The following is a 17,272-nucleotide window of genomic DNA, read 5'->3' on the forward strand; positions in this document are numbered from 1 at the left end:
TCGCCCCGCCCCCGGCGCGCGCGCACGCTCCGCCGCCGGTGCAGCCCCGCCCCCGCGGGCCGCCCCCCCCCCCCCCCCGGCGCCGCCGGGCGCGATGCCGCGGGTCTACATCGGCCGCCTCAGCTACCAGGCGCGGGAGCGGGACGTGGAGCGGTTCTTCAAGGGCTACGGCAAGATCCTGGAGGTGGACCTGAAGAACGGGTGAGCGCGGCCCGGCCCCGGGCGGCCCTGAGCGGCGGGCGGGCGGGCGGCTGCGGGCCCCTGGGCCGCGGCGCGCGGGTCTCGGTGCCAGTGGGGGACGCACGGGTGGGCCCCGGGGGGGAGGGTTGGGGGGGGAACCCCAAAAAACCGCCTGGGTTCCCATGGCAACGGGGGCGGGCAGGACGCCTGGGCCTGGGGGGGGCGGGCAGGCCGCCGGCGTTCCCATGGCAACGGGGGGCAGCACGCGGGGGTCCCCGCTTCGGGGGGGGGGGGGGGGCAGTTGTGTCCGCACCCCTTTGGGGGGGCGTGGGTGTGCCCTGAGGGGCTCCCCAGCCCCTCCGCGCCCCGGGCCGAGCACCCAAGGCTGAGCCAGGCCCTACCCCGGGGCACCCCCCCAAAAACCCGCTTTTGGGGGGCAGAGCCCCCCCGCAGGCACGGTGCAGCAGCGGGGGGGCTGCTCCCCGAGCCCCCCGCTGCCGGCGCCCCGGGGTGGGCCGCGGTGGCGCGGCCGGTGGGGTGCCCGGGCCCCCCAGAGCCCCGCGGCGTGGGGCTGTGCCAGCCCTCGCTGCCCCCGCGCCGCCGTGCCCAAGGCTCTCCAGCGTGGATTGTCCAAGAGAAAGCAAATTGCTATTTTTGGTGGGGTTTTTGTCCCCAACGCTTAAAGCTGCCAGGCTCCTGAGTGTTGGCATCGCTACTTTTTACAAGAAACCCAACTTGAAGCCTTGCTTAGGCAGACTGAGCGGGATATGGATTTTATTGTCATTAGCCAGGACAGCCAGCGATTATTTTTGCTTTAGAGGTTGAGATGAGGAAGCTCTTGTAAAACTTAATCCTTGAGCATTTAAAAAAAAAAAAAAGGCTCATTAAGTTTAAACACTGGTTGTACTGGTAGGTGGACATATAACAGGTTTATAAGATGAATAAAAGCCATTATTAAAACAAACAAGTGTGCACGTGTCAAGTGTTTTCACCAACACAGCTTCAGGTGATGTTGGAGATTGCCCATACCTGAAATATTTGAGCTCTCTGTTTTCCAGTCCCACTGTATTGTATACCCTTGAAAATGTTTTGGGTTTGGCTCTTTTTTTTTCTTTTTCTTTTTGGGGGGGTGGTGGTGTCAGTTTTCCTGTTGCTGTTTAAAGCTTCCAAATTAAATATTTCTGTTTCATAGACAGACGCTTGGGGAAAAAAAAAAAAACCAAACCAAACTTTCTTGGCAGATGTAGAACTCCCCAAGTTACGTGGCGAACAGACTTGTCTTCTTGCTTTATTGAAAAATACCTACCATGGACCAGCCCTACGATCCCAGCCCGGCGTTTAGAACTCACCGGTGGTGTGGGTGGAGGCGTCGACCCGCGGGCGTGCTTGAGTGGCCCGAACTTGTGGCATCTTAAGTGTGAATGGCAACAGGTATAGAGGGGAGGAGGGCACGGCCTCCCTGTACCTGAAATTCAGGCGCTCTGTATGTGGTACGCTTCATTCCAGAGCTAAAGTCATTTTTGTAACTTCGCTTGGGGGAGACAGAGTTCAAAAGTTCCAGATAACGGAAGGAATACAGGAAACTTAAGATAATGTAATTGAGTTGTCATTCACCTTGCTCTTTGCAGCTTCTGTAGTGTATTGCTTCAGCTGGGGGCTAGATAGAGCTCAGTCTGGATTTCTGGGACTAACTCAACAATTTCATTCCGTTTTTAGTTGTATATTCTCAAGTTCTTTCAACAGGCTGCTGTTGGTTTGTAGCTAAATTCCAATTTGACAAAAAATTGACTGGAGCGGTCAGATTTTGTGAGTCTCTGCTTGGGATAGCCTTGTGCTGCGCTTTTGCTGGGTACTCTGCGGTTTGCTTCGTTCGCCCCCTGATCCTTTCTCCGCGACTTATTTTTAGTAGTGCTTAACAAACGATTAAAAATTACTGCACAGTGTTTGACTTGAGAGATTCTTTCAGTTTCTTCTGGAAATTTGTGGGCTATTTTCAGTGCTCAGCCAGCAGGAGATTAGCCGTTCGGTGTTTTCGCAGTTAAGCTGAAATGCTTGAGCAAGAGGATGAAGCCGCAGCCTGATACAGTGGAGTCCTAAAAGCTTAGCTGGGTCTCGCTTGTTGCTAATTGTAATTTGAGCTTGCAATTCAAAGGCTGAAAGCAATGTTTACCTGAGAGAAGGATGGGGAAATAAAAATCCGGTTTCTGTAGGATTCTCTGTTCCAGGTTGCAATTTCTAATTGTACGCTCATAGTTTTCATATTCTTTTTTCCTACTCAGAACTGCATTGACCACCGGAGCTGTGCATGGCAGTAGTGTATGTATTACGTGACCAGAAAACTGGACTTTTCAGCCTGCTTTTTTATCTTCTAAAAACATGCTAAAAGCTAGCTGTAATAACTCCAAGAGCTGCAAGCTTTCATTGATGGGGAAACCAATTTGCAATCTCGCTAGCTTAAAAAATAGTTCTACCTGTGTACTTACCTGCCCTGCATCACCCTGATCAGCTTTCAAGAATTCACAGCTTCATCCTCAAAAATATCTGCAAGACAGAGGGAGGTAACTTCTCCAAGGGATTGAGGAACACAGATCAAAACTAAAAGCTTCAAACTTCAATTCTTTCATCTAGCTAGGTTCGAAGTCTGTATTTGCTGCCCAAAGAGAAGCGATTTGATTTCCCTGCACCATCCCCACCAAAATATTTAATGCCCATTAACGTCAGCTAGAGTAATTGGTATTAAAAAACCAAGAAAATCAAATCGGTGTCACAACATAAGGATACCCAGTACACCTAGATGATGGTAAGGTGACCTGCTAATGAATTGGTTTTTAGTTCCAGTGGATTTGTGGATATTTTTTTCCTTTGCTAATATTAGGGTGAATACGGTGAGATTTTAATTTCTTTTTACTTGAAGGTCTTCAGTTGTGCCAGAGACTCTCAGCGATGTTTGTCATTGGTGCAGAAACTTAAAAGAATCGCTACCAAATCTCCCATTTAAGTAGTTTAAGTATTGACATTCAAATATTTTTTGAGGCTGTAACTTCAGTGACTCATTTAAATGACTGCTTTGTTTCAAGCCGCCTGAAGATGCTTTTTCTTGATGGCGCCCTGCTCCTGGCCGCAGCCTCGTCGGTGCAGGAGGACTGGCCGGCAGAGCGCTGCTGCACCTCTGCCCTTCCCCTGCCTGCCCACGCGGCAGGCAAGCGTGCGGCTGGAGCGAGCAGCCCGAATGGATCGTGAGCCATCTACAAGTTAACTTTCAGGAGTGGTTTTTTTTAGGGCTGGGTGCATTGCATTCTTTATTCCGAACGAAACTGAAGCCAGGAATCGTTTTTTCATGTGTTTCTTTCTTTCATTCTTCTTTCTCTGTGGCCGCTCGTGTCAGCGGCTGCTTGCCCCAACCTCGCTCAGCCAGAGATGTTGGAAGAGCGGTGAGCTGCAATGAGCTCGTTCTGAGCACATCTGTCCATACAAAGCAACTGTCTAACACGAGAGTCAGAAAGCTGCCAAAGCATCGACTTTGTCGAGAGGAGCGCGGGGCGAGAGCTGAGCAGGTCTCTCTTTGTGGGGAACCTGCAGTGCAGCTGCTGAATTGACCCTGCAGCCGCAGGTCGAGCTGGGATGCAGTCGCCCATCTAAACTTCACGGATTTCTAGCCTGTGTTGGCAAAGGGCAGGGACAGCAGCTTTGAGCTCCTTCTTGGTGCATGGGACTCGTGCTTTTGGGCTCCAGCACCAGCCGGTGATGAGGAGCGGGAAAAAAGTTGGCAGCTGGGGAATGAATGCCGTGGAGGTGGGCTTCGTGCTGGTCCTGGTGGGCTGGCATGGAGAGGGGGTGCGGAGCCAGCTGGCAGGATCCAGCCGGCTTCGGAAGCGATGCAGGTGGGGGAGCAGCTGAAAGGAGGAGAAAGATGAGGGTCTGCCTTTTATTTCAGGTATTAAGCAATTTTAGAAAATCACATTTTTCCTTTCACTTAGGCTTTAAAAACAAAAAAAACCCACTTCTTAGGAGGTTCGGTTTATTGGAATCGCTTGGGATAAGGACATATTCCTGTATCTTTTTCCTTTTTTGGTGCATGAACAGAAAATGGTGTAGCTTCACATTAGCTGAAGTAAATTGCATTGACATTTTTAGTAAGTAGTTTTATGCCACGTATGAAGTAGTAATAGTAGACATTTAAAAGAAGATTTACTTGCACTGCTGTCATATCACAGCAGGTTCAGATTGCTGTAGTTAAGGTTGTATCAGCAGTTGTGGCTTTCTGTGGTGTAAAACTTGTGCTTCTGAAGGTTTTTGATTCACCTTTTTAGATCATACAGTGCAATATTATTCATCTGTAGCGGGTGGATCAGTATTACTTTCATTTATGAGTGATATGGGGTATGATTTTTAGTATTCTTTAAAAGCCAGTAATCTCAAGGTTTGTATGAGCTTGCTTGTTTGTCTTAAAGAAAGAACTGCTGGAGGTGCTCTGCTTTGGCTGGTGTGCGATACCGGTGACCGGTGCCCCCCAAGCAACTTCTGGGTGCGCTCCTGGGAAGAACAAGTTCAATACCGTGCTCCGATGGAATTCAGATATTCCTCCGTTATTCTAGCTTCAAATGTCTGTGCATTTATTGTCTTGAAAGTGCTGGTGCGTTCCAGGCACTTCACCTTGTAAGTAATTGCTTTTAGGGTGAGATCTCATTTAAGTGTTGGAGCTCGCTTGCTCTATTTTTGGAACTGAAGGGAAGAAAGTTGCAATTTGAATGGTTTCATAATGACTGATTGTTTCAATTGTTATAAATCAATCACGCTTGTTTCTTCCATGAAACTACAGCACTTGCATGCGAAAGCAGCCACCTTGTTTGTGGTGTTTGGAGTCATTCTGAAGTATTTCCTCAATACAAGTACCTCTGCCCAGCAAAGCTGTAGCCATGGTTCGGGGAGGTAACGAGAAAGCTTAAAAACGAAGTGACCTAGAAGAGGAGGCCAGCATTGTTGTGTCAGGGGTTTGTTCTTCTGGATTATTCAGCACTCAAAAATTTCCCCCCGTGGCTTGCTAAGGCCCGAGCTCAGGATCATGTGTTTGCCTACAGGAGCCAGAGAGGTTGCAGCCGAGAAGAGGCTCCCGGTTGTGCCCGGGGCTGCAGCATCCTCGGCTCTTGCCTGGGGGACTCTGGAGCCTGGATCTGGTCTTGGCAGGCAACTGAAGGAGGAGTGATTTCAACTGCAGGTAGACTCTGAACTCTGATAAACAGCACTCTGATGCTTCTTGTCCTCTTCCCCTGACCCGCTGGGATCATGGGCATCTGCACAGTGTTGGGTTTTACATAGGTGTTTAACTCTTGTCACGTTAGAAGTTGGCAGGCTCGAGTTTTGCTTCAGTGTTGCTGTGAGTTTGCTCTGCAACCGTAAGCAAGTCACCGGCTTGTCCCTGAGCACCAGCTGTAAGGAATTATTTAAACACCCTACGCTGGGTCTTTTGGGATCTCTAGCCAACAGGGATTAGGCACCTGCAGCAGCCTGATGTTGGCACTGATGTCTGTGGCACCCCTGAAGATTAAACGCTGGCTTTAACTTTTCAGGCAAGCAGTGGTCTGCAAACTTTTGTCTGTGTCTTGTGTTTATCGTTGGTAATAGGAAACCGAGGCCGCAATGTTCATTTGAATACTGAAATTAAGCTTTATATACTTTTTTCAAATTGTATCCTTCCTCTTGCACTTGATCTACCTGTGACTTCCAAGTCTTGAGCAAAGCTAGTGCAGCAAATGTTTTCAAACACAAAACTTTGCTTGTCTCTGGCCCTGCCCCCTGTGCTGCCCTTGCAAGGCCTCTTGGCCGCAGGTGGACTCTCCGTTCGCCCGGGTTACTGTTGCTGCATTTTCTCAAGTCCCTGAAAAAACGTTGGACTCGCCATGCTCTCGCAAATGCTAGGATGTTGGAAATGTAGCAGGCATAAAGCACTTCCTCAGCAGTCATGGGAAGCTGCAAGTATTCCAGCGGGTGGGAGACCGGTCCTGTTGCACGAGCGCATTGCTTTTCTTACCCAGACTGTCAGTGCTGGCCGCAGTCAAGAGTAAAGTAAGTCCGATTAAAACAAAATCCTTTTTCCTAAACTGCCTTCATATTTTATTTCTTGTTGGACCTTTCTTGCAGGGTGTACAGACCACTTGTGTTTACAGAGATGAAGGAATATTTCCATTTGCTGTGTAGGAATTAAGGTAGCTTCCTAACAGAACCAGGAACGAACCCAGGGCTCTTCAAAAATCAGGATAAATCCTAATGCATGGAACACATATACTACAATATCTGTGAAATGCCATTTCAGCCTCACTGCTGTTGAGCAAAGTTACTGAATAGAGCAGCGCAGCAGTGTATTTAGTGGGTTTGTGGGTTTGCGCTCACGGGCTCGAACCCTTGGGAAGCCGTCAGGAGGTTGTGACGGCGCTCATCTGAAGGACGGCTCTGCAGAAACCCGCCGTGGGGCGCGGGTTGGTTTTGAGCGCAGACGCCTCGGGTTCGGTTTTTGAGTGATTCTTTTTCTCTCCCTCCCTCTAGGTATGGCTTTGTTGAGTTTGATGATCTGCGAGACGCAGATGATGCCGTTTATGAGCTAAACGGTAAAGATCTTTGCGGGGAGAGAGTGATCGTTGAGCATGCCAGAGGCCCACGTCGTGACAGCAGTTACGGTTCTGGACGCAGTAAGCACTAACATGCATTTGTATCCGTGACTTATTTTAAATAAAACATTTTTTTTGCTCATATTTTTTAAAAAGTAATTTTAAAAGAAAATGATATGAAGTTGTGAATAGTGTTCTGTAACTGTAAATGTAACTGTTGCTCTGAATATTTATTAACTTGTTTGCTGTATTAAACTATTTTAATTGATAAATTAATAAACACAGTTTCTTGTACCATTTTTATTATTATCATTTCGTTTAACTATTTGAATGGTTTATTTGCAATGTGATGTTTAACATAGACTTAACAAAGACCTCAATGTTTTAATTAAAAGAGTCCTTTGAGGCTAAGATGACTGCCCGTTCCATTTGCTGACCTTGGGTTACCTTTCCATGAGTGGCTCTTTGACCTTTGTGGCCCTTGGCTGACCAAAAAAGGAAGCCATGTGACGACCGCAACCTTTTCCCATTAGACCTGGGTGGTGAGGACCCCAAGGGTTAGAGACAGATGAGATTAATCTGAAATAGGTGCCTGAAAAGCTTTATTCATGTCAGATATTCAGAAAACCTTTAAGCAATGTAAGTAACATTAGTAAACTGGCTTAATTTGGTTTCTTCTTTCAAACTGTTTTAAAAATAACTTAAATTTAATTGCATGTTAATTGTAGCGTAATTATAATTATGTGCATTGTTTTAATTATGTGCTTGTAGTAATTTTTTTTTTTTAATGCTTTGGTTCTTTGTAACATTTTGTACAAGGGGGATTGAATTTAGACTAGCGGGTGGGTGAATTTTTCATGTATTTGCGATCGTACGGGGCAGAACAGTTTTTGTCCGGGATGTAGAGAGAGCGCTCCAATTCCCTGGTTGAAGTACTGCTGTCTGCTTGTCACCTCCTAAAGGTGGATATGGTTATAGAAGAAGCGGAAGAGATAAGTACGGTCCTCCTACCCGTACAGAATACAGATTGATTGTGGAAAATTTGTCAAGCCGCTGCAGTTGGCAAGATCTTAAGGTATGGGGCCCCTTTCTTTACCCTCTCTCTATTAAAGAGCACAAAGGGTAAAAAAGCTAGCTTCCGTTTCAGTGAGGAAAAATGGTATACACCTGTGTTCTTGACTCCAGCTTGTTAATAAGTCTGTGTGCTCCTATGCATACAAGTTGATTTTGGAAGTAATACGCACATTAAGTCAATACGGAAGTGTATTTGCATATATGGAATCATTGGGAGTTGCACCTGCGGACTTGGTGTCACTGAGAGAATAACTTTCTTCCTTAGCACAAACCAACATCACGTACAGATGTGTTTTATCTTTAAGCCCTGTCAAAACAGACTTTTATCATGCCAGTGGTAGGATTCACTAGAGATGGAGGAGTTCGCCCTTGTCACTTTGGATTTTACTCGTCAACTTGTGAGGTGCTAGAGTTATTTGGAAACGACAGCATCGTTCTTGCATAGTCTCTGTTAAGAATTTCCACAGCATGTAAAGCTGTTTTTAAGAGAGTTTCAGGGAAGGGATGCTTCCAGAATGAGCAATCACGCAAAACCTCTGCCAAAAGCTAATATTTTCTCAAAGTCCGAAGGAGTGGAAAGTGATTCGTGGCAGTGGAAGCATTGGGTAGCGCTGTGTACCCACAGTTCCTCTGAGTACGCTGGAGGTGAAGTGTTGACGCGTGATTATCTACGTCGTGGATGGGGGGGCAGGACAGGGAGCAGGATTTCAGCAGTAGGTGCAAAAAGACAGTGTTTCCGTATCAAACTTAGCAGCAATGGTTACAAACACTTGTTTTTACAAGAACGCTTTCTTTTACCGTTCTCTTTTAAGGCTATGTAAAATTTGTTCTAAACAAACTTTGACGTAGTAGAAACTGGTCTGTAATTGAGTATGTAACGCTAGTTCAGGTACGTACTGAGATTCTTCAAATGTCTTTTGTTGTTAATGCTTCACACCATCAATAGCTTGTCTTTGCTTCTGGTATTAAAAATTGTAAGTAGAGCATGGCATGATTAATCCTCTACTGGATGCATTGCTTTTTTTGAATAGCTTTCATTTCAGTGTACTTAAGATGGGAGCAGCTGGGTTGAAAACAGACTGAACCGGAGTTCTGGGCCCCGTTGCCGTTGCAGCCCAAGTCCGCAGCGGCTGAAAGATGGCCCTGTCTGACGGCTTGCGCAAAGCAGGGTGGAACGGCCCTCCCTGATACGCAGAGGTGTTTAGTAATGGAAACAGAGAAGCCAGGAGGCATGAAGTGGGAAAATTAATTGAGCTTTTACTTGTGTGGGGCTTTCTTCCAGCAGAATGAGATTATGTTGCCGAGGTGGAGGACGAACGGAAGCCTGCTTGCCTGTAGTCTTCTTGCCTCTTCATATTCGACCTTTCAGTTTATCACCTTTCCCAAATTACCTTTGGAAAAAAATGATTTAGAGAGCAAGCATTTTATTTCTCTAATCGCTTTTGCAATTTGAAACTTACCATAGTCCAGAGCGTACTTGATATTAGACTCGAGATGGGAGACCTTAAATTATCTGAAATTATCGTTTGGCTCAAAACTATCAACACCACCTTGGTTCTAATCACAGAAGCTTTGTGAAATCGTAGTGTGTTACTTGGCTTGCTCGGAAACCTTGGCATTAGTGCTGCAAATGCTCTTTGGTTAAAACCCTTGCTGCTATCCGTGTGAATAGAAGAGGCTAAGGGAGCATCGTTGCAGAAATGAACGGGGTCAGCCGGGAAGCCTGACTCTGGATTCGAGGCAATGGTTATTCTGTCCTCTTCCTCTAGGATTATATGCGTCAGGCAGGGGAAGTGACATATGCAGATGCACACAAAGGAAGGAAAAATGAAGGTGTGATTGAGTTCAAATCCTATTCTGACATGAAAAGAGCCCTTGAAAAGCTGGACGGGACAGAAGTAAATGGCAGAAAGATTAGATTAGTGGAAGACAGACCTGGATCGAGACGGCGCCGCTCTTACTCCAGAAGCCGAAGCCATTCGAGGTATGTCTCTTTACAGTGTAGCTCCAGCTGAATCTAGCTGCACTTACATGAATATACAGCACGTTCCAAAACACCTTGGAAGTGTTCAGAGTTCTCAAGAAATCTAGTATTTGGGAATGTATTAGCTACCTGCAAGTAACCAAGGGAAGCAAGGCCTCTGTTCAGAGGTGTCCTCCTTGGTGAATGCGTGTATGGGCTCGCTAAACGCCCGACTGCGTGCTGCTGTTCTTCCCCAATCACATGAAGCCCGTGGTCCTTGCTGTCTTGCAGGAGCAGGCTGCACGGCGGGCGGAGCTGTGCTCGCAGAATGAAACAGAAGGTGCTGTTAACACTTTGGCTCTGAACGCTGTGTTCTGCTGTAAGCACCGGGACTAACAGTTCTTTCTCAGCTTGGAAAGCCCCATCCAGTCCCTATTTCTTAGAGATTTGCTGCTTTCGTTGTGTGATCCAGAGACCTGCTTCAGCACGCAGCACCGAGTATTTTCCCCTTTCCATTCTGAGGTGGAACTTGTTGTTGCAAGAAGACTCAGGCACACTTCTGCTGTTCGTAGAACAGCTTGCTTATGAAATCAAAGCCTGAAGGCAAAGCTCGCTCCTAGTGTCTCACTGTATTCAGTCTCTGCTTGATTGGGAAAGTGATTCTCACTTCCTTATCTTAAGTAAGGTTGCACATTTTCTTCCAGATTAGCAACCCTGCTCACTTCCAGACATGGCGGCGGGGGGTGAGCAGAGGGAGGAGGGTGCTCTGTTCGTAGCTTTATTGGGCAACACTCTCGCCATTCGGCTGCTTGAAAGGTGCTTTACTGCTGTGGGGTTTTACCCACAGGGGAGCAGGGGATTACAGGCTCTCTGTGGGCACGTGCTAATGCTAAGCTGATTGATTTTGTTCCAGGTCTCGCTCTCGAAGCAGACATTCTCATAAGAGCAGGAGCCGCAGTGCCAGTAGTAGTCGCTCCAAGAGTAGATCAAGATCCAGGTATGTCTTTGTGTTGGAAGAAATGGGGGCTACCACTTAAATGAGAAGCGCCATCCTAAATTTGCAGTAGGAACACTGTTTTTCTTTTCCCTACTGTACTGTGCACAGTGCTAGTCAAATCCAAGCCGCACTGAAGTGGAGCTGTCTGTTGCCTTTGCGCTTTCAGGTCTGTGTCCCGTTCCAGAAGCAAGAGCCGTAGTCGAAGCAAGAGCCGTAGCAGAGGCCAAAAAGAGAAAAGCAGGACTCCAAGTAAAGAGGATAAAAGTAGGAGCCGCAGCAGGAGTGCAGAGAAATCCCGAAACAAAAATAAAGATAAATCTGAGGGCACTCTCCATAACAGTGATGAGAAAGCAAAGAGCAGGAGCCGCAGCAAGGATAAGAGTAGGAGCAGGAGTGGGAGTAAGGACAGGGGAGAGACAAGGGAGAGCATGAGAAGTAGGAGCAAGGAGAAGAGTAGGAGCAAAGACAGGGAGAAGAGCATTAGCAAGGCTAGAAGCAGAAGCAAGAGCAGGGATGAGAGTAGGAGCAGGAGCCACAGTAAGGATAAAAGGAAAAGTAGGAAGAGAAGCAGGGATGACAGCAGAAGTAGAAGCAGGAGCCGCAGCAAGAGTGAGAAAAGCAAGAGGCGCAGCAAGCGAGACAGCAAACCGAGTAGCAAGAAGAAAAGGAAGGACAGCCACGAGCGGTCCAGGTCAGCCTCCAAAGAAAAGGAGCATCTAAAATCAGATTCTGACAGAAAGGAGGCAAAAGGTGAGGGTGAGGATGCAGCCGCACGTCGGGTGTCTCGCTCCAGGTCTAGGTCGATTTCCAAGTCAAAACCAAATGTCAAATCAGATTCTCGTTCCAGGTCGAAATCTGTTTCAAAGCCTAGGTCCCGGTCCAAGTCTAGGTCTAGGTCTGCCTCTAGGTCACACTCCCGATCGCGGTCGAGGTCTCGCTCCAGATCCTAACCTTGCTTCCAACCACTGGAACGGTTGGCAGTCTTTTGTACATGTTTAGTAGTTGTAGCGTAAGTGATTGAAGTAGAAAACATGTCGATGCTGTACATTTTTAACAACCCTGATGGTATGTCTGTCATTGTTAACCGCAGTGCTCCCTCCCTGCGAGGCTCGCTGGTGCGAGGCTGTTCAGCTCATTTTCGACCCTATAGAAAGGTTCTCTTTCAATCTAACTCTTCCTCGAGCACCAAAATCGCCCTGTTTTCCAGGAAGAGCCTTGCAGAGAACGAGCATTGCCCCTTGGTGGGTTTATGAGATTGCAGTGATGACTGGTAGGCAGGTATGACGCCTTCAGCAGTCTTTGCCCTTGAGTTGATGCCCTTTGATGTATGCCATTTAGTGGAAGTGCTAAGTCTTAAGTTTCATACTACTTCTGTTTCATATTTTTTGGACTTACAAAGTTGTGAATAGCACAGTCAAAGGAAAAAAAAAAATAGGTACTTGCAGTAATCCATAGGGAAAAGAAGTATAGTTCCATATTCTGGTATTGTGACAATATCCTTGTTTTATATTAAATTTTTTTATTTTATTTTTCCCTGTCTTGCAAAGTACAGTGATTCCTGTTTCCATGAAATTTGAATAAAGACTATTTTTGCTTGATGACATTTGGTGGTGGTTCCATGAAGTTGCGTTGTGATTGTCACTGGTTTATATCGATTGGTGTGAGCTTGAATCTGCAGAAGAGTTACTCGCAGAGAACGGCTTCTTGGTTTAGAAAGCCACTTAATACTCAACGCAGTCATGACACCGGAATACAATCCAGTTAAAATAATGCATTTCTCTAGAAACAGTTGTCGTGTTGTTTGGAGCTTTGACATTGCAATAAGGAGAAGACTACAGGAAAACGAACCAGAAGCAGTAACGAAGGCGACGAGCCTGTTTTCCATTGTCTGTGTAAATGAAACGTAGTGAGCTTCAGCTTCCGTAACGCAGGGAAGAAAACTTTTCACCCGCTTAACTTGTTTGACTCAAGTCAACTGAAATCATTGCTTGCCCCACAACATTTTACGTGTTGTCTGGCTGATGCTGGAGGCAAGCGTGGCTGGCATGGAAAGTGTGCTTTTCTGCTTTTTGCGTTGTTCTGTAGATCATCGATTCAATTGTTTCCTCTTTCACACCGCTGGCCGTTCTTGCGGTACCGTTGGGAAATGAAGGGGAAGCAGCACGATGCTTTTGCAGGTGTTTTTCTAGTCTGGCGCACTCAGCAGGAGAACGTGGAGCTGTCCCAGCTGCTTACATCTGGTTCTTCTTTGATTTCATGATCCCTGATTATGAGGTTGGGATTTCAGTCACAAACCGTGACTTTCTAAATAGGAAGGTGTTAGTCTGACCCGGGCGGGCCGGGGACGTGACAGGCTGCGATAGCATGAGCCAGCCTTTGCGCTGGGCACTGCGCAGCAGCCGGTCTTTATCTTAATGTCCCCCAAAAATGCGGGGGAATTGTAGCTTGGGGATTTCCAGTCATGGATTGAAGGTTCAGTTCGTGCGTGGCTGGCTAACGGTTGGACTGAATGATCTTAAAGGTCTTTTCCAACCTAAACGATTCTAAACAGTTCTATGGCCCTTTCCTTTCCCCACTCTGCCTGCCAGCAGTGTTCCAAAAAATAAAAGGCAAAACGTATTTTGTGAGTTCTTGCTTGGTCTGGGGGGAAAAAAAAAAGGTTAGCTATGGCTTTATCAAAACCTTTTCTTTAGCAAATTTCAAACTGCTAACAATACTTATGACAGCAGTTCTCGCAGCTAGATGTTAGCTTCGTAGGTGCAAGTAATTCCGTATAATTTGATCATTTGAAACTTGTATTGCCATATTAAAAAGATGAAAGGGCGGTAGATCGTAAGAGTTGCTTTCAAGACAAAATATTTCCGTAGAGTTTAAGAGGGGTCAGGGTTTGGTGAGTGGCTCAGGCTCTATCAAATGTCGTATTACCACAGCAGCATAAGAAAGCTCTGCGGAAGTGGTATTTAATTTCTTTAGAAGGAAAAGCCTTTTTCAGCTATGTATATTTAGTGCTTTAACATCTTAGGCTCTCGTAATAACATTTCTAATCCCTTTTGCTGCTTAATCTTAGTATAGAAGCAAACCAGGCTAGGCAAGATGTTTGCTAATAGGGGATAATTAGCTGAAAAATACCTTTAAGAAAATCTGCAAATGATAAAGTCTAGGCTCAGACGTTAAAAAGTGACTCTGGCTTCTGCTGTCCGGCTGCCAAGGCTGCTCCTAATGAAGCGAGCGTGGGTTTAGGGAGCCCTTTGGGAGAAACGTTTTCTCCCTAAACACCTGAAGAGAGGCCCTCGGAGATGGAGGTACGTGGAAAACTTTTGGCGGAGGTGTAAATTTTCCTTGTGCGCAGTAAGGAACGTTCCCTGCAATGGGAAAACCAAAACTCCTCTGAGGCTGCGTGCGCGAGCACCTCGGGCGGTGCTGAGGTACGGAGCCAGCGGCGAGGTTTGTGCGAATGGGGCGGTGGTGCCGGGGTTGGGAGAATTTGTTGTGAGCTCTCTGCTTTTGTTCCTGCCATTTTCAAAGCAGGTGATTGATTGCTGCAAACAAAGTATCAAGGGGTAGAAAAAGCAAGTTTTTATTTTTAAAAAAAAAGGAAAAGAAAAAAAAGACATTTGAGAGTCGGGCAGCTGGAGATCGGTGCCCGTTTGCCCAAATCTCTGCTTCTGCATCAGGAGGAGCCTTTGGCTCATCCCTGTGGGGGCAGCTCTTAACAAAATCTCTGAAGTATTTACAGATGCACCATTTTGGAAGCGCTGTTCTGGATTTCAGTAAGAATTTGGTCACCTATCGGAGACAGGGTCTTCTGCAAAGCCTGCGGCTGCTCCTGCTGCCTCAACAAACCTTGCTCCGAGGCTGTGATCCGGCTGGGTTTGTTCTGAACACGAGAAACCCCGGTGAAGGGCTGGGGCTCTTCTCATGCTCGACACGGAGCCTGTGCTTAAGCACTCGCTACGATTCGGCTCCGCACCCTCCCGTGCTTTGGTTTGCCCCTAAATGCGCCCACATCTAAGTGGGGGCTGCGGTGATGGAGCAACCCCAGCAGCGGCATCGCCCCGTCCCAAGGAGGAGCTGCTTTCTCAGCCTGCTGAGTCCTTTTTTTGGCTGGCCTGAGGTTGCCACGTCTCTGGCTGCTCACACGAAGTTACAAACAAAGCCAGGAACCCGGCTGTGCCACCACGCGCACGTGATGCAGCTGCAGCTTGTGCGGGGCACCCGCTCAGAAAGGATGTGGTAGGGAGCAACGGGGGAGAGCGACTTCCTGAAGGGGAGATTTCATCAGCTGCAGCCATCAGGAATGTGAAAAATTAAATCCTTGCACCGGCTTGGGGCCGTGACCCGTCCTTGGGTGCCACACACCCCCTTGGGTGCCACATTCCCCCGTGTCTTCCTGCAGGAAGGTCCCGGTGCTGGCAGCAGGACCAGCGAGTGGCTTCTTCGGGGCTGTGTCCCCACGTGCCCCGCTCCGCGGGGACCTGGTGATGCTCCCGCGGGGTGGACGTGATGGGGAGGCGACAGCTGTCCCAAAATGCGCTGAGCTGCTGAGCGAAGGAGCCCCAACGCCCTCGCCCGCTCCCTCCGCGCATCTCGGCCGGGGCTTTCCTCCGCTGCGGTGAGGGCAGGCGGTGAAGGCAGCCTTTAGCTGTAAAGCGGGGCTCGGCGAAGGTATAGAAGCTTTGTCGGGGTTCGGCCCCAGGCAGCAGCTCGGCACCACGCAGCCATCACTCACTGCCCCTGCCCCGATGGGATGGGGGGGAGAATCGGAGGAGTGAGAGTGAGAAACACTCCTGGGGTGAGATAAGAACAGTTTAATAATTGAAATAAAGTAAAATAGTAATGATAATAGTAACAGTATAATAATGATAATAATAATATCCAAAGCAAGTGATGCCCAATGCAATTGCTCACCACCCGTCGACCGATGCCCAGTCAGTTCCCGAGCAGCAATCGCTGCTCCCCGGCCAACCCCCCCAGTTTCCATACTGCCCATGACGCCGTATGGTATGGAATGGCCCTTGGGGCAGTTGGGATCAACTCTCCTGGCTGTGCCCCCTCCCAGCTCCTTGTGCCCCTGGCAGAGCATGGGAAGCTACACAGTCCTTGCCTGGCATAAGCAGCACTGAGCAACAACTAAACCATCAGCGTGTTATCAACATTCTTCTCCTACTAAATCCAAACCACAGCACTGTGCCTGCTGCTAGGAAGAAAATTAACTCTATCCCAGCCGAAACCAGGACAAGCTCGTATTAAAAAAACAAATAAAAGGCATCATTTCCTCCACCTCCTGCCGCTGCGACGCGGGTGACTCCAGCTGCCACGGAGCTTCCCTGTCCCGTGCCACGCTCTGGAGGGGGCTGCGCGGGAAGGGGCTCCTCCGAGGACGCGGCCGTGGCCCCCGCTGCAGCCCCGCGGGCCCAGCTGGAGGCCGGGATGATGACGGTCGTTGCCTTCAGCCCCTCTGCCTGCGGGTGCTGGGGGGCTCCTCAAACCTCTCCCGGTCCCTGCGGCCCCATCTCGGCTGCGATCCCAGCATCTCTGCTGCTTTTCCGGAACTGAGGACACACCCCCACCCCCAAAATATCCCCACAGGCTGCTGACGGCCGAGATGCTCCGATACCCGGGCTGCTCCAGGCCTCGTCCCGAGCGCCCAGCGTGGCACCCGCCACCCCCGCCGCCCCCGGAACATTCGCCCCTTCCCTGCAGCGAGAGCTGCTGCGGGCTGCAAAGCCCTCGAGCGCCGGGAGGTCTGGAGCCCAGGGGTGGCACCGCCGCCCATCACCCCCAAACCCCCAGCCGCCCGCGTTTCACAAAGGCGAAGCAGCCCCGAAAATCAAAAGCCTTCCTTCCCACCGCCCCGGCTCGGCTTCACGCGGAGCTGGCCTCCACGGGAGAGAGGGCGAGAGGAGCCGCTTTCCCAAGCTTTATCCTAAATTCTTACCCGAATTCGGTGCTTCATGCTAAATTCTTACCCGAATTCGGTGCGTTATGCTAAATTCTTACCCGAATTCCGTGCGTTATGCTAAATTCTTACCCGAATTCGGTGCGTTAGGCTAAATTCTTACCCGAATTCCGTGCGTTATGCTAAATTCTTACCCGAATTCGGTGCGTTAGGCTAAATTCTTATCTGAATTCCATGCGTTATGCTAAATTCTTATCTGAATTCCATGCGTTATGCTAAATTCTTACCTGAATTCCGTGCGTTAGGCTAAATTCTTACCCGAATTCCGTGCGTTATGCTAAATTCTTACCCGAATTCGGTGTGTTAGGCTAAATTCTTACCCGAATTCGGTGCGTTAGGCTAAATTCTTACCCGAATTCCGTGCGTTATGCTAAATTCTTACCCGAATTCGGTGCGTTAGGCTAAATTCTTACCCGAATTCCGTGCGTTATGCTAAATTCTTATCTGAATTCCATGCGTTATGCTAAATTCTTACCTGAATTCCGTGCGTTAGGCTA

General features: G+C 48.4%; 1 protein-coding gene across 6 annotated transcripts; it reads left to right on the forward strand.

Moving 5' to 3' along the window:
* The first annotated feature begins 94 nt into the window (after positions 1-94).
* Positions 95-12,389, forward strand: SRSF4 (serine and arginine rich splicing factor 4). Of its 6 annotated transcripts, none has more exons than XM_075721889.1 (7): positions 95-201; positions 6,721-6,863; positions 7,745-7,857; positions 9,626-9,840; positions 10,733-10,816; positions 10,983-11,215; positions 11,651-12,389. In XM_075721889.1, exons 1-7 carry the CDS (start codon positions 95-97, stop codon positions 11,764-11,766), a joined length of 1,011 nt encoding a protein of 336 aa, XP_075578004.1. In that variant the 3' UTR covers positions 11,767-12,389. The 6 variants fall into 6 exon arrangements, with proteins under 6 accessions (XP_075578004.1, XP_075578003.1, XP_075577998.1 ...); XM_075721888.1 differs by lacking the exon at positions 10,983-11,215 and adding an exon at positions 11,250-11,425 and having other exon boundaries at positions 11,567-12,389; XM_075721883.1 differs by having other exon boundaries at positions 10,983-12,389.
* The last annotated feature ends 4,883 nt before the right edge of the window (positions 12,390-17,272 follow it).

The sequence above is a fragment of the Pelecanus crispus genome, chromosome 16, assembly GCF_030463565.1.
Source record: "Pelecanus crispus isolate bPelCri1 chromosome 16, bPelCri1.pri, whole genome shotgun sequence".
NCBI classification, from domain to species: Eukaryota; Metazoa; Chordata; class Aves; order Pelecaniformes; family Pelecanidae; genus Pelecanus; species Pelecanus crispus.

Bases quoted from the DNA above. Each gene is read 5' to 3' on its own strand.
- SRSF4 (XM_075721883.1), top strand. From the start codon at position 95: ATGCCGCGGGTCTACATCGGCCGCCTCAGCTACCAGGCGCGGGAGCGG. The intron at 6,864-7,744 runs GTAAGCACTAAC...CACCTCCTAAAG, and splicing joins CAGTTACGGTTCTGGACGCA to GTGGATATGGTTATAGAAGA. The intron at 9,841-10,732 runs GTATGTCTCTTT...ATTTTGTTCCAG, and splicing joins AGAAGCCGAAGCCATTCGAG to GTCTCGCTCTCGAAGCAGAC.